Source organism: Elephas maximus, chromosome 10, assembly GCF_024166365.1.
Source record: "Elephas maximus indicus isolate mEleMax1 chromosome 10, mEleMax1 primary haplotype, whole genome shotgun sequence".
In the NCBI taxonomy this organism is placed as follows: domain Eukaryota; kingdom Metazoa; phylum Chordata; class Mammalia; order Proboscidea; family Elephantidae; genus Elephas; species Elephas maximus.
Window position 1 is genome coordinate 83,668,000 of NC_064828.1, and position 13,267 is coordinate 83,681,266.

At 40.4% G+C, this 13,267-nt stretch overlaps 1 protein-coding gene across 5 annotated transcripts in view; it reads left to right on the plus strand.

The window, feature by feature from the left end:
• Positions 1–406: 406 nt before the first annotated feature.
• Positions 407–13,267, plus strand: part of PCNX1 (pecanex 1) — a 184,340-nt gene continuing 171,479 nt past the window's right edge. For all 5 annotated transcript variants that reach the window (XM_049897946.1, XM_049897948.1, XM_049897947.1 and 2 more), the window contains exon 1: positions 407–576. In XM_049897946.1, coding sequence (XP_049753903.1) covers positions 424–576 — 153 coding nt within the window. In that variant the 5' untranslated portion in view covers positions 407–423. The remainder of the gene's footprint in view (positions 577–13,267) is intronic.

The following is a 13,267-nucleotide window of genomic DNA, read 5'->3' on the forward strand; positions in this document are numbered from 1 at the left end:
CTTGTTCCCCGTCCCTCCCGGGCGCCGGGCCTCCTTCTCCGCCCGGCTCAGGGCTGGCGGCCGGCGGGGGTCGCGGCGGCGGCGGGGGCGGCGGCGGGGCGCTGGCGGGCCGCGGGCTGCGGGGACCTGACTCGGGCTCCGCTCTTAGGAGATAAGATGGCGGCGGCGTCCTGGAGGCCGGTCTCCTCCTCTTCGCTCTCCTCCCCGTTGCTCGCCGCCGCCTCCTCGTCGGTCTCCTCCTCCTGGTTCGCCGCCTCCTCCTCCTGCAGCAGCACTAGCGACCGCCGAAGCGCCGGCCCGCTCTCCCCGAGTTCCGAAGGGGGATAGACGGGGCAGCCGCAGGCTCCGGCGACCGAGGCAGAGCTGGGGCCGGGGCGGGGACGGCGGCAGCGGCGGCGGCGGCGGCGGCGGCGCCGGGTGGGGATGGGGTCGCAGACGCTGCAAATCCTCCGGCAGGGGGTGTGGGCCGCGCTCAGCGGGGGCTGGTACTACGACCCGCACCAGGCCACCTTCGTCAACGCGCTGCACCTCTACCTGTGGCTCTTTCTGCTCGGCCTGCCCTTCACCCTCTACATGGTGAGTGTGGGGGCAGGGAGGAGGGTGGCTCCTTTCCCTTCTCGCTGGCAGGGAAGCGCCCGGCTTCCAGAGTCAGGCGGGCCGCTGCGCCCTCTTCCCGTTCCCGGTGCGCGCACCCCATCATGCCGCGGCCCCCTTGGGAATCGCAGCCCCCCGTCGGTGTCACGCTCCCCTCTCCCTCCTCTTACCCCCCACCCCTTGAGGGCTTCCCCTAGTTCAATGATGAACTGAGAAACGAATCAAAAAGCAGCTGCCATCTCCAGTGTCCGTCCTCCCCTCCCCCCAGCCCGCTTACTGAGAAATAGTAGCTTCCTAAAAAAAAAGCTTCCTAGGCCCCTTTTTTTACCTGTCGCCCCCCCAGCCTTTCTACCCCGGGGGGTAAATCCCAACCGGGGCTCCCTGCCCTTCAGCGTTTTGTGGTAGGCACCGTGTATGTTGCTCTTTAAGGGGGCGCCGCATTCATCCTTGGCACGCTGGCTTATTTTTGCTCAGTTCCTTGGGCGTCTGGGTACCCCGTGGGCACTCCCTACACCCGAGGCGGTTCTCGCGCCTCCTCCTTGGCGAGAATCCTCCCTCTACCTCGCCCCTAATCGGCGTGCGGAGCCTTCGGAGCGGGGGAAGGATGTGTGCGGCCCTGGAATGTGTTTGTGGGTCGCCGGGGCTCTTACTCGCTTCCAGGTGGTGGTTGAAAACCTGGCACTTAACCTTCGTGCCTGTCAAGATTGTTTTTTTGCTTACCACGGGTTCTTTTCTGTTCAGCTTTATGGTCAGTGGCTGCTGTGTTTCCTTGCGGGCGGAGCGGGGGTGATACGGGGGATCTGGCTGGCATTTCAGCAGATTTCTTTGGGTTGGTTCAAGGGCTTTTACTGATAGGAAAGTGGAAAGTACTGCCTGTTGCTGAATTCAGTGCGATCGGCTTCTTTGAAAGGTCTGTGTTTTTAACCTATATGCTCACTGAAATTTGTAAGTCCTTTTTTTTTTTTAAGCACAGTGGGTTAAGGTGGGACATTAGAAAATTAATGTAGAGAGAGATGAGTCTTAAGCTTCAGTTAAATTTTTTAAGTGACCAGAAGGGGAGAAGGGATGGTAGCTTTTTCTTTAGGAGAATCGAAAATAACTGTAAGAAGTGCCGAAGTGGATTAATTATTTCCTTAAGTGAAGCTCAGTTTCACTAATTGGGGAAAGTGGGGGAAGATGTGCTTAATTTCACATTTGCAATTGGATTTCAACTTTTTATTAAAATTGTTTTGAAGGGCCTTATTGTTTGAAGTAAAACAACCAATATTTAAAAATGCTGATGGCTTATGGCTTATTTTTTTAAGGGACTTGTTCAGCCTTGCCCCATTCTGAGAATTTATCGTGAAGTGTTAGAATTTTCTATTGATTCTGGCCTAGAGTTCTTTTTGCTCTGCTGTATCTTCCAGGGTATGATATTTATTAATGAGCAGGTTAATTACTTTGGGTGTAAGAATCCTCAGGCTGTCACAGAGCCTTCATAGCAGATGGCTGTTACAGCTAGGAGAATTGTAAATTTAAAACTGGAACCGATCCTTGAGATGTAATGATCAGTTGTGTTCCAGTATATGGTTTCCCTGTTAGCACCTGCAGTTAACTGTAATCATGGTTTCCTTTCTCTGTGTAATTAACAAACGTTACTAAAGGAAATTTAAAGCCAGTGAAAACCGATACATTGACTTTACCTGCTTCATTTTAGGAGTTTATTCAGCTAGCTTCAATTCTAAGATAAATATTTGAGTGGCCAGACACTGTGCTAGATTCTAGGAAAATAGAACTGCTTCTCTTTCTCATCTCAATTAATGACAACTTCGCTCTTCCTGTAGGGTCACTATGAGTTGGAATCGACTTGATTGCAACGGGTTTGGTTTTTTTTTTTTTTTTTTTTTGGTTCACTCTTCCTAAACCTTGGGACTTTGCTTGACACCTCTTTTTCTTTTCACATCCAGTCCATCAGCAAATCCTGTGGGTTCTGCCTTCAAAACATAACTACAATCCAGTCACATCATTATCATCGCTGTCATGGTTGTCATCACCACTCCCTTGGTCAAAGCCATTCTCTCTCTTCTGGATTATTGCAGTATTCTAATGAGTCTCACTGTTTTCTTTCTTTACTCTCTGTTCTCTCACTCAGTTTTGAGTGACCCTTTGAAACGTAAGTCAGGTGATATCACTCTTTGCTCTCTGCTTGCCCTCCTGTGTGTCTCAGTCCACACTGACCTTCTTTCTGTTCTTCCCACACAAGCATATTCCTGCTTCAGGGCCTTTGTGTTTACTCTTCCCCCTGTCTCTGGATGACTCCTCCCCTCCACATATCTGTGTGGCTTGCTGTGCTTATTCCAAGTTTCTGCTATGTGTAAGGCCTTACCCTGATACCCGGTATGAAAAAGCTGTAACTTCCCTAGTTCCTACAACACTTCTCACTCCTATCCATCCCCCCCCCTTTTTTAAAGTAGCACTTATCACTAGTTGATACATGTTTAATGTCTCTTTTATCCTACTAGAATATAAACTCTTAAGAGTACAGGGATTTGATTTTGTTTACTGCTGTATTCTAGGACCTAGGTCAGTGCAAATCCTGTACTAAGTACTCAGATATTAAATGAGTGATTAGAGCCTAACAAGATGCAGCTTCTGCCTTCAAGGAACTTAATGTCTAGCCTGTAGATAATGAACAGTTACAACCGTTGGAGCTGTTATGAAAGGGTAGGTACAGTGTAACACCGAGTTTATGGTCAAGGGGTTGATCCTGGTTCAGAGAGGGTCAGCAAAGAGGATTTGTAAACATTTTGGAAACCATTCTAATACTACAGTATCGAGGTGGATAGCTTGAAGCGTATACTTAAAGCAAATGCCAGCATTCCCTGTTGAAATAAAATCTCAGGTAGTTACAGATTATTATTTGTATGATCTTCTAATAATAATGGTAAGTAATTATGACTATTATGTGTGTATAGATTAACTTTATCCCAAACCTTTAGTCCTAGACTGAGGACAAAAGTCATTAGTGACTTGTTAGTTTTATGACTTTAGGCAGATAGGAGAGCTGGGATTTACCCAGGGCTTTTTGAAGCTAAAACCACTATACATAGTGCCACTTTTAAAAAAATAGTTGAAGCCTGTGAAGAGATTGTACATTGAGCTAGGATTTTTTTTTTTTCAGGGTGGGAAATTTATTTATTTTTTTAATAATATTTTGTGAGTCTTAGGACTTTCTGTGTAGGATTCAAAAACTTTTGCTTTCTATTAGTAGCTTTGTGGACACTTTGAAAGGTGAAGTTCTAAAGTTAACTATAGTTTCTGAGAAATCTAATCATAAGACTTTTAAGTTGTGAAAATCAAATGTGACTTTCCCTTCTTAGATCTCATTGTCCTTTCTGTTTCCCTTCAGGCACTCACCTCGTTTTATTTTGGTGTAATTATTTTTGTACATGATGGGTCACAGATGGTGAGCTTTGTGGGGGTAAGCAGTGTTTTGGTATGGTGGAAAGCAGGCTGGAATTGGTGTTATCTTGATTTTTGAGTCTTGATCCTGTTATTGATTGCGTGTCCTTTGGGCAAGAGTCCATCTTTCTGAACTCTGATTTACTCACTTGTGAGATATTTCATGGGTGTTTTGTAAGAAAATATTTATGAAAGAGAAATTATGCACCTAGAGTGGCTTTCAGTAAATGTCATTTGAAGGAATGGCTAATTAGAACAGTTTCCTCTACAGTGCTCTATGATTGGAGATTAGATAGCTCTGTTTTTATTAAGTCAAACTGTTATCTCAACATACTGTTTTCTTTAAAGAGTTATATCCCTAGGTGATGAAGTATGACATTAAAACCTGTTTATATAAGTGGTTCTCAAATTCTAGCAGGTATCAGAATCATGTAAACATGTTAAAAATGTGTACATATACATGCCCATTCTGATTCAGTAGTTCTGGAGTAGTATGGCTCATTAATTTGTATTTTGTAAATACTTCAGGCAAGTTTAAGAAACTTGTTCAGTATGCTCCTAATTCCGTGTATGTTCCTGGTTGTCTACAGGCATCTCAAAGGTATCATGTCTGTCTACAGCCATTCTTCATTCCTCATCAACCCCTCCATCCCCCCTCTACACAATCAAAATCTTCTTTTTATCCTGTGTCTTATTTACCTAGCGCTGCCATAACAGAAATATCAGAAATGGGTGACTTTAAAGAACAGAAACTTATTTTATCTGAGTTCTGCAGGCTAAAAGTCCAAATTGGGGTTAAGGCCATGTCAGTTCCTCCTGTGAGGCTTTCTCCTCCTCCTGGTGTCTGCCAGTAATCTTGGCTCTCATTTGCTTGTAGATGATTCTTAGATGCCGTCTGGCTTTCCCTGCGTGTGTCTTACTGTCTATTCTAGCGTTTGATAACTCTGAAGTGATAAGGTGTAGCCTCCGCTCTACACTGGTATGACTTCAACTGATTGACTGATTGTATTACATCAGACTGCATTACGGAAGGTGATTATATTATATTAGATGTAAGGTCATTACATTAGATTACATATCAGCTCCATGCGAGGCCAACTGATCTAATCACATGTAACTGCTGCATGACAGCAGCTGGACTAGTGTTTGGCCAAACAGCTGGGGACTGTAGCCTAACGAAGTTGACACGTAAAATTAACTATCACACCCTGTCTTTGTAATCTTAATTAATGGTGTCATCTTGTGTCTAGTTGCTCAGACCATCCCTCTCCCCCTCACTCCATGAGCAAATCTTTTCAGTTCTGTTGTCAAAATACCTGAAACCTCTCTTTCCACTTCCTAGTGATGTCATCTTTTGTCTGCACCTTAGCCTCCTTACAGGCCTCTCGCTTCTATTCCTTGCCCCTGTACAACTCTTTCTCCGTATAGTAAAAGATATAAACGTGTTTACGCCATTTCCCCTTTTTCATATCTTTCAATGATATTCTTTTGCACTTAGAATAAATCCGAAGCCGGCTCTGTCTTTGTCTATAGTTTGTGCATTTTTCCCATTGTGCTACAGTTACACTGGCCTTCTTTCTGTTGCTTGAACCTACTGAGCTTGTTCCTCCTGCAAGGCCTTTGCACCTGCTCTTTTGAAGGGACACTCTTCCCTCCTGCTCTTTGCAAGCTGGCTATTGCTTGTTCTTTAGGGCTGGCCTTAAATGCCATTTCCTCAGAGACGCCTAACCTGATAACCATAGATATCATGTCATCTTGTAAATTTCTTCCATAGTGTTTATCATAAACATATATATTTGTTTACTTGTTTGCCGTTTCTAACAATCCCTCACTCCCCCAGTAGTTTGGTCCCCGAGGGCAGGAACCCTGTCTGATTTATCTTTTTTTGTATGTCCAGTGCCTACTCTCGTGCGTGGCTGATATTAGGCTCTGAATACGTACTTCCTGAATGAATTTTTTATTATGTATGTGAACTTTCTTTAGACTCATCAACTGATAGTTACCCCTTTTTGTATATACAGCTTTGTGCAGTTACACACACACACACAGGTAAATGCATGATATGTACAGTGATGTATACTGTTCAGTCCTATAGAGATTGTATTCAAAAACCAAATCATTCAGATAAAATTTGTGATGATTTCAACTTTTATTATCCTCATTATTATCTTTTTTAATTTTTTTATTGTATTTTAGATGAAGGTTTATAGAACAAACTAGTTTCTCATTAAACATTCAGTACACACATTGGTTAACAACCCCAAAACATGCCAACAGTCTCCCTTCTCAACCTTGGGTTCCCTATTACCAGCTTTCCTGTCCACACCTGCGTCCTAGTCCCTGCCCCTGGGCTGATGTGTCCCATTAGTCTTGTTTTATGGGCATGTCCAATCGTTGGCTGAAGGGTGAACCTCAGGAGTGACTTCACCACTGAGCTGAAAGGATGTGGGGGCCATACTCTCAGGGTTTCTCCAGTCTCTGACAGGCCAGCAAGTGTGGTCTTTCTTTTTGTGTTAGAATTTTGTTCTACATTTTTCTCCAGCGCTGCCCAGGACCCTCTATTGTGATCCTTGTCAGAGCAGTCAGTGGTGGTAGCCAGATACCATCTAGTTGTACTGGACTCAGTGTGGTGGAGGCTGTGATCATTACTGTTATTTCCTGTAGATGATTCCTTATCATCTACTGAATGATAAGCCCTTTATTAGTGAGACCTCTGAGGTACTCAAGTCATTTTCTTTCCCCAAAATTTAAATATATTTTAAAAATCAATGTGAATAAGATTTAGTTAAGATGATGGATCAAAATAGGAATTTTCATATAGTAGAAGTGGGTGGCTTTTATATTTTAAAATATAAGATATGTTTATATTTTAAAATACAAAGATATATTTGTAAAAATGTATATTCCTAAAAATGTTTTAATTAAGCTGCGAAAGTTAAAAAAAAAAAAAAGTTAGCAGGTTATAAATTAGTGATTACAGATATAGTTGTTGGTAGTGTTATATAGAGTATTTTCTGTATCCTTTAGGGAAAGTTTTTAAATAGTCTGTTTTGACTCACTTACTATGTGACTTTTCTTACCAGTATTTTAAAATATTTAGATCAGTGTAAATAGTTATTTTGCTAATTAGCTATTTCTCTGTGTGGCTCTGTCTGTGATAACTTAAGGATACCCTGTCAGTAAAGCTCGTGAATGTATAGAAATGATGGTTCCTAAAATGGCTTAATGTCTTTTTTTTTTTTTACATATAGATGGAATGTTTTCTGCCATTTGAGAAATCACTGTTAAGTTTAAGATCAATTGAAAAGCTAGGAAAGCTTCTGTTTCTTTCCAGACTTTGAATCAACAGATTTAACCAGATGGTTTGCTTTCTCTAGCTGACTTAACTAAAAGTTAAACATTTCCAACATTTTGTTATGAGAATTTTCAGACACAGAGAAAAGTTGAAAGAGTTATGCCCATCACCTGGATTCCACAATTAACATATGCTGTATTTCACTGGGTTTTTTTTTTGTTTGTTTGTATTTGTTTCATTACATATCTCCATCTGTGCATCCCTCTTTTCATCAATCCATATTTTTGGGAGGAAAGATGCATATCAAAGTAAGTTACAAACATCTGTAACAGACCACCCCTGAACACTTCAGTATGTATATCGTTAACTAGAGCGTAAAAGGCACAAGTCTTAAGTGAACCATTTGGTGAGGGTTGATAAATGCAAACACCTGTGTATCGTAGACCCTTGTTATGTTATAGAACATTAACCTGTCCCGAGAAAGTTCCTTCTTGGCCTTACCAGTCAATCCTCCGACTGCTGTTCTGATTTTTTTCTGTCGTAGATTAGTTTATCCTGTCTAGAACGTTGTATAAACGGAATCGTGTAGCATATACTTCATGGCAACCCCATGTGTTACAGAGTAGAACTGCTGTATAGGGTTTTCTTGGCTGTGACATTTACAGAAACAGATTGGCAGGCCTTTCTCCTGCGGAATGGCCGGGCAGGTTTGAACCACCAACCTTCAGGTTACCAGACAGTCACGAACCACTTGTGCCACTCAGGGGCATGGTCATGTTGACTCGAAGGTAGGTTTTTTCTAGCATATACTTTGTATAACCCTTTTTTTCATTCGGCATAATACTTTTGAGATTCATCCATATTGTGTACATCAGAAGCTTTTTTTTTTATTGCTAAGTAGTATTCCTTTGTGTGAATATACCACTGTTTCTTCATCAGTGTCCATTCTCCTGTATGTTAGGGTCTAGGCTGTTTTCAGTTCTTGGCTATTATGTATAAACATGCCATCCCAATATGAGTGTGGGTTTTATCAGAACTGAAAGAAACTGAAAAACTTTATGGAATATCAAAACCTTTTTTCTCCTCCCAAATAAGACCATGTTTTAATTTAAAATAAATTTATGATAATGGCATACTTCATACTCATGTTTCAATTTCAGTAGTCTTTAACATTGTACTTTTATTTGCTCAGTATTTAGATTTTTCTGTTTTGTCAATGCAGTCTTTTTGGTCAATTTTATACATTTTTTTTTTTTTTTTGGCTGAATCAGAAATTGTAGATAAAAAGAAAATAAAAAACATAGATTGATTCCAGTTGTTGTGTGGCAATTCCTGAGGTTAAATCTTTGTACCAGTCCTTTGTATAAATTCCTAGAAGTGGACCTGTTAGATTAAAGGATATGCATATTTACCTTTGATAAATAATCATTCATTTTACAAGCATTGAGTGAATCATTATATTGAGAAGAAATATGAATGAGAAAATGAGAAATTGATAGGTAATCATGCAAGATTCTTGAGAAGAAAATAGGATTGTGGTCCAGAGAGTACGGATAGTAATGTAAGGGATCATCCTATCATCCTTAAAAAAAAGGGATCATCCTATCATCCTTAAAAAAAAGGGATCATCCTATCATCCTTAAAAAAAAGGAACAATTAAGTATGAATGGTGGTTGAGCAAGGTATAAACAGTTCACGGTAAAAGTTGAGGTAGTTTCTGTTATGATTTATGTATTCTCTATGAAGCACAGAGTGAGTGTTTTCTGTTGGGAGTGAGCAAGAAGGTGAGGAAGATATTCAAGGTTTGAAGGATCCCAGAATGTGAAATGCTGTCATTGTTTCTGGAGAGCTGGAAAAGTGAACTAACTAGCGACAATTTTGAGGGTACCCTTGAGGCTGGAGAACATGACTTTAGTGTTGAAGAGGAATGTTCAGGAGAAAAATTTTGGGTAAAATTTACTTGGGGGAAAAAAAAACCCTGCTGCTGTTGAGTTGGTTCTGACTCACAGTGACCCTATAGAACAGAGTAGAACTGTCCCATAGGGTTTTTAAGAAGCAGCTGGTAGATGTGAACTGCTGACCTCAGCTGTAGATTCAAACTGCTGACCTATGGGGACATAGTATAACTTATTAAAAAGAAAATGGCCTTGGACAGAACTCTAAGGCCGAACAACATTTAAAAATCAGCAAAGGAGACAAGAAAAAAGGTAGGAGGAAAATCAAGCGAGGAACCTATTGTAGAAGCCAAGGGAAGAGAGTATTTTGAAAAGATGATCAAACCAAGAGAACTGCCCCATAGTTTCGAAGGCTGTAAATCTTTACAAAGCAGACTGCCACAGAGTGGCTGCTGGGTTCAAACATCCAACCTTTCAGTTAGCAGCTGAGTACTTAACCAACTGTGCCACTAGAGCTCCTTTCAAAAAAAGTTGTCATTAGGTGCTGTCGAGTTGGTTCCAACTTATAGTGACCCTCCGTACAATAGGGTGAAATACTGCCAAGTCCTGTGCCATCCTCACAATCGTTGTTATATTTGAGCCCATTGTTGTAGTCACTGTGTCAGTCCATCTTGTTGAGGGTCTTTCTCTTTTTCATTGACCCTCCACTTCACCGAGCATGATGTCCTCCTCTAGGGACTGATCCCCTCCTGATAACATGTCCAAAGTATGTGAGACGTAGTCTCGCCATCCTTGCTTCTAGGGAGCATTCTGGTTGTACTTCCTCCAAACAGATTTATTTGTTCTTTTGGCAGTCCATGGTCTATTCAGCATTCTTTGCCAACACCGTAATTCAAAGGCTTCAATAATTCTTCGGTTTTGTTATTCATTGTCCAACTTTCACATGTATATGATGCGATTGAAAACACAGTGGCTTGGGTCAGGTGCATCTTAGTCCTCAAAGTGACACATTTGCTTTGGAACACTTTAAAAAGGTCTTTTGCAGTAGATTTGCCCAGTGCAGTGGGTCTTTTGATTTTTTGACTGCTGGTTCCATGGGTGTTGATTGTGGATCCAAGTAAAATGAAATCCTTGACAACTTCAGTCTTTTCTCCATTTATTATGATGTTGTTTATTGGTCCAGTTGTGAGGATTTTTGTTTTCTTTGTTGAAGTATAATCTATACTGAAGGGTGTGGTCTTTGATCTTCATCAGTGCTTCAGGTTCTCTTCACTTTCAGCAAGCAAGGTTTGAAAAGAAGAGAAGGGTTAAAAATGCCAAATTGCCCTCCAGAAAAAAGGTAGTATTAATTTAAATTCATGTCAAGAGTATTGAGAGTACTTGCCTTCCTACCCCCCACCTAATGTATCCCAAGTCACATTGTTATGGCTACAAGTTTCTTGTTTAATGAAATGTTGAATAAAATCATTTCAGTAATACTTTGTTTTTAATAATAGAGTTTCTCTTAAAGTACTTTATAGTTCAAATTTTTTCTCAGTTCAAATTAAGGAAGTTTACCATATGAACATATATCACCTAACACCTTTGATCTGATTTTTCCTATTATTTGTACCCAGGTAATTTCCACAGAGGGCAGCTGATAAATAAGCAGAGACATTTTTTGAAAGACGACTGATTACTTCTTTCTGTTATTTAATCTGATTTAAATGGTTTTCTTGTGTCTCTGTGTATGGCTGGGGAAGGTAGAGAATCATTTGGTCAGGTGAACTGCCACACCTGGGAGTAACACTAGACGTAGCAGAGACAATGGAAAGGAAAAGGAAAGATTACAACAAATACTCTGTGGATTTTACCACTGTCCACTGTTGAATTTTTGGCATTTTGGCAATATTTTGGCATTAGATGAATTTTACCAAATCACGGTGAAATAAGTAGCTACTAATTATGGTTCCTCTGCTGCTTCTGCCAGTCCCCCAAAAGTTGATTAAATGTTTCCTTTGGTAGAATTGTAAAACTGTTCAGATTTTCCTTTTCTTCTTTTATATCATTTGAACCTGAATAGTTGTATCTTTTGTAACTTGTACCATTGGTGCTAGTCTCGATTGCTTTGTGTTATAAGAAAGAAAAGAAAACCTAGAAAGAAGCAAGCCATTTCCTTTTGAGATTTTAAAGGGGGCGGGAAGGGGAATCGTGTTCTTTAGAGTTTTGTGCAAACCAAACAGAACCGTAAATGCCAACTGCCCTGAGAGTAGGCAGGAAGATTAGTCACAAGTTAGAGCAGTTTGAATCATTATCTGGCTGATTTCCTTTTTCTGCCCCTCCTCACTCCTTAAGTGTTGTCTAGACACAAACTAAACTGATCCAACTGCCATAATTATCATTTTGTCTTTAAAGCTTTTTATTTTGAAATAATTTTAGATTTGTAGAGATAGTACAGAATTCTCATATACCCTTGTCCCAGCTTCCTCTGATATTAACATCTTACATAACCATGGTACATTTATCAAAGTTAGGAAATTAACATTGGCACAGTACTATTAACTACAGATTTTATTTGGATTTTACCAGTTTGTCCACTACTATTCTTTTTCTGTTCCAGGATCCAATCTTGGATACTACATTACATTTAGTATCATCTTCTTTAGTGTTTTTTCTTACTGTTTTCTGTTTGCTGGCATTCTTCCTACTTACTGTTTGTTGGCATTCTAGGATTCTGTTCTTTGAGGAATTGACATAATATGTAAGTTTATCAAATGTATCTTAAAAGAAAAATTAGTGAAAAGGTTTTTATGCTTGTGATAGGTACATTTTAGATGGACAAAAGAGGAGAGTATCTGGAGTAGTAATTTATAAACGGTGCATTGGTCAGTAATCTATGTCATACTCTTTAACATTGAGGAATTTCACTTACGAAGAATTGTATTAAATGACGTAATTCTAAAAACGAGAAAGACTAGACCTCATTCGCGGCAGAGTGGACACCAGACTCCAAGTCCCTTGGCTTCCTGTGTAGTATAATGTTTTCCCCAACTTATAAATTAGAGGTGATGAAACCAGTACAAAGCCATGTTACAAGGTAGAATATGATTAATCCCTTATGTGCCATAGAGTATTCAGGAATTGGAAGGAGGATGCAGTTATTTCCTAGAAGACTTTATGCAGAGGTTAATTCATTCAGAGCTTTTATGGTGTGCTGGGCACTGTGGTAGGCCTTGTGATGGGACTCTTAGGGGTTTCTTATTTGTACTGGAAAAGTGTTTCCGTAATCTTCCCTCAGGCAAATGTATTTTTGTTCCGGGGAAAGATTGTTTATTACAGGAATATACTTGATTATTAAAGGAAAGTATGTTTTTTGGTGCTATCAAGTATTTTATTATAATATGTCCAAGGTGGTAAGGGTTTCTCAGTGGATTGTTTTTTAACTTCTCTGAATATTACTTATATCCATAATTATTACTGTTCCTAGTAAGTATCTGGACCTGTGAAAAAAAAGATGTAAAAACAGTTAAGAAAAACCATTTAAACCAATTATTTCAAACCAAACCCTAGTATGCTTAAGGGTAAAACACTGGAATTCCCATGACAGTTGGGACCAAGGCAAAACTGCCTGTATTTTCAGCATTATTGAATACAGTTATAATATCTCTCAACTTGGCTGGGTCATGATTCCCAGTACTGTATGACTGTCTACCATTTTATCATCTGATGTGATTTCCCTATGTGTTGTAAATCTTATCACTCTGATGTAATGAAACAGACTAGTGGCAGTTATATTGATGAGATTTACAAAATTAGATAGTGTCTTAAAACAATCTCTTTTGAGATAAAAAAAGAGAAAAGCGAGCAGAGAGACATGGGAACCTCATACGAGTAAAAAAGCAGTGCCGGGAGCAGAGTGTGTCCTTTAGACCTGGGTTCCTGCCCAGAGAATCCCCTAGGCCAAGGGAATATTGATGACATGGACCTTCCTCCAGAGCCGACAGAGAAAGCCTTCCCCTGGAGCTGATGCCCTGAATTTGGACTTTTAGCCTACTAGACTTTT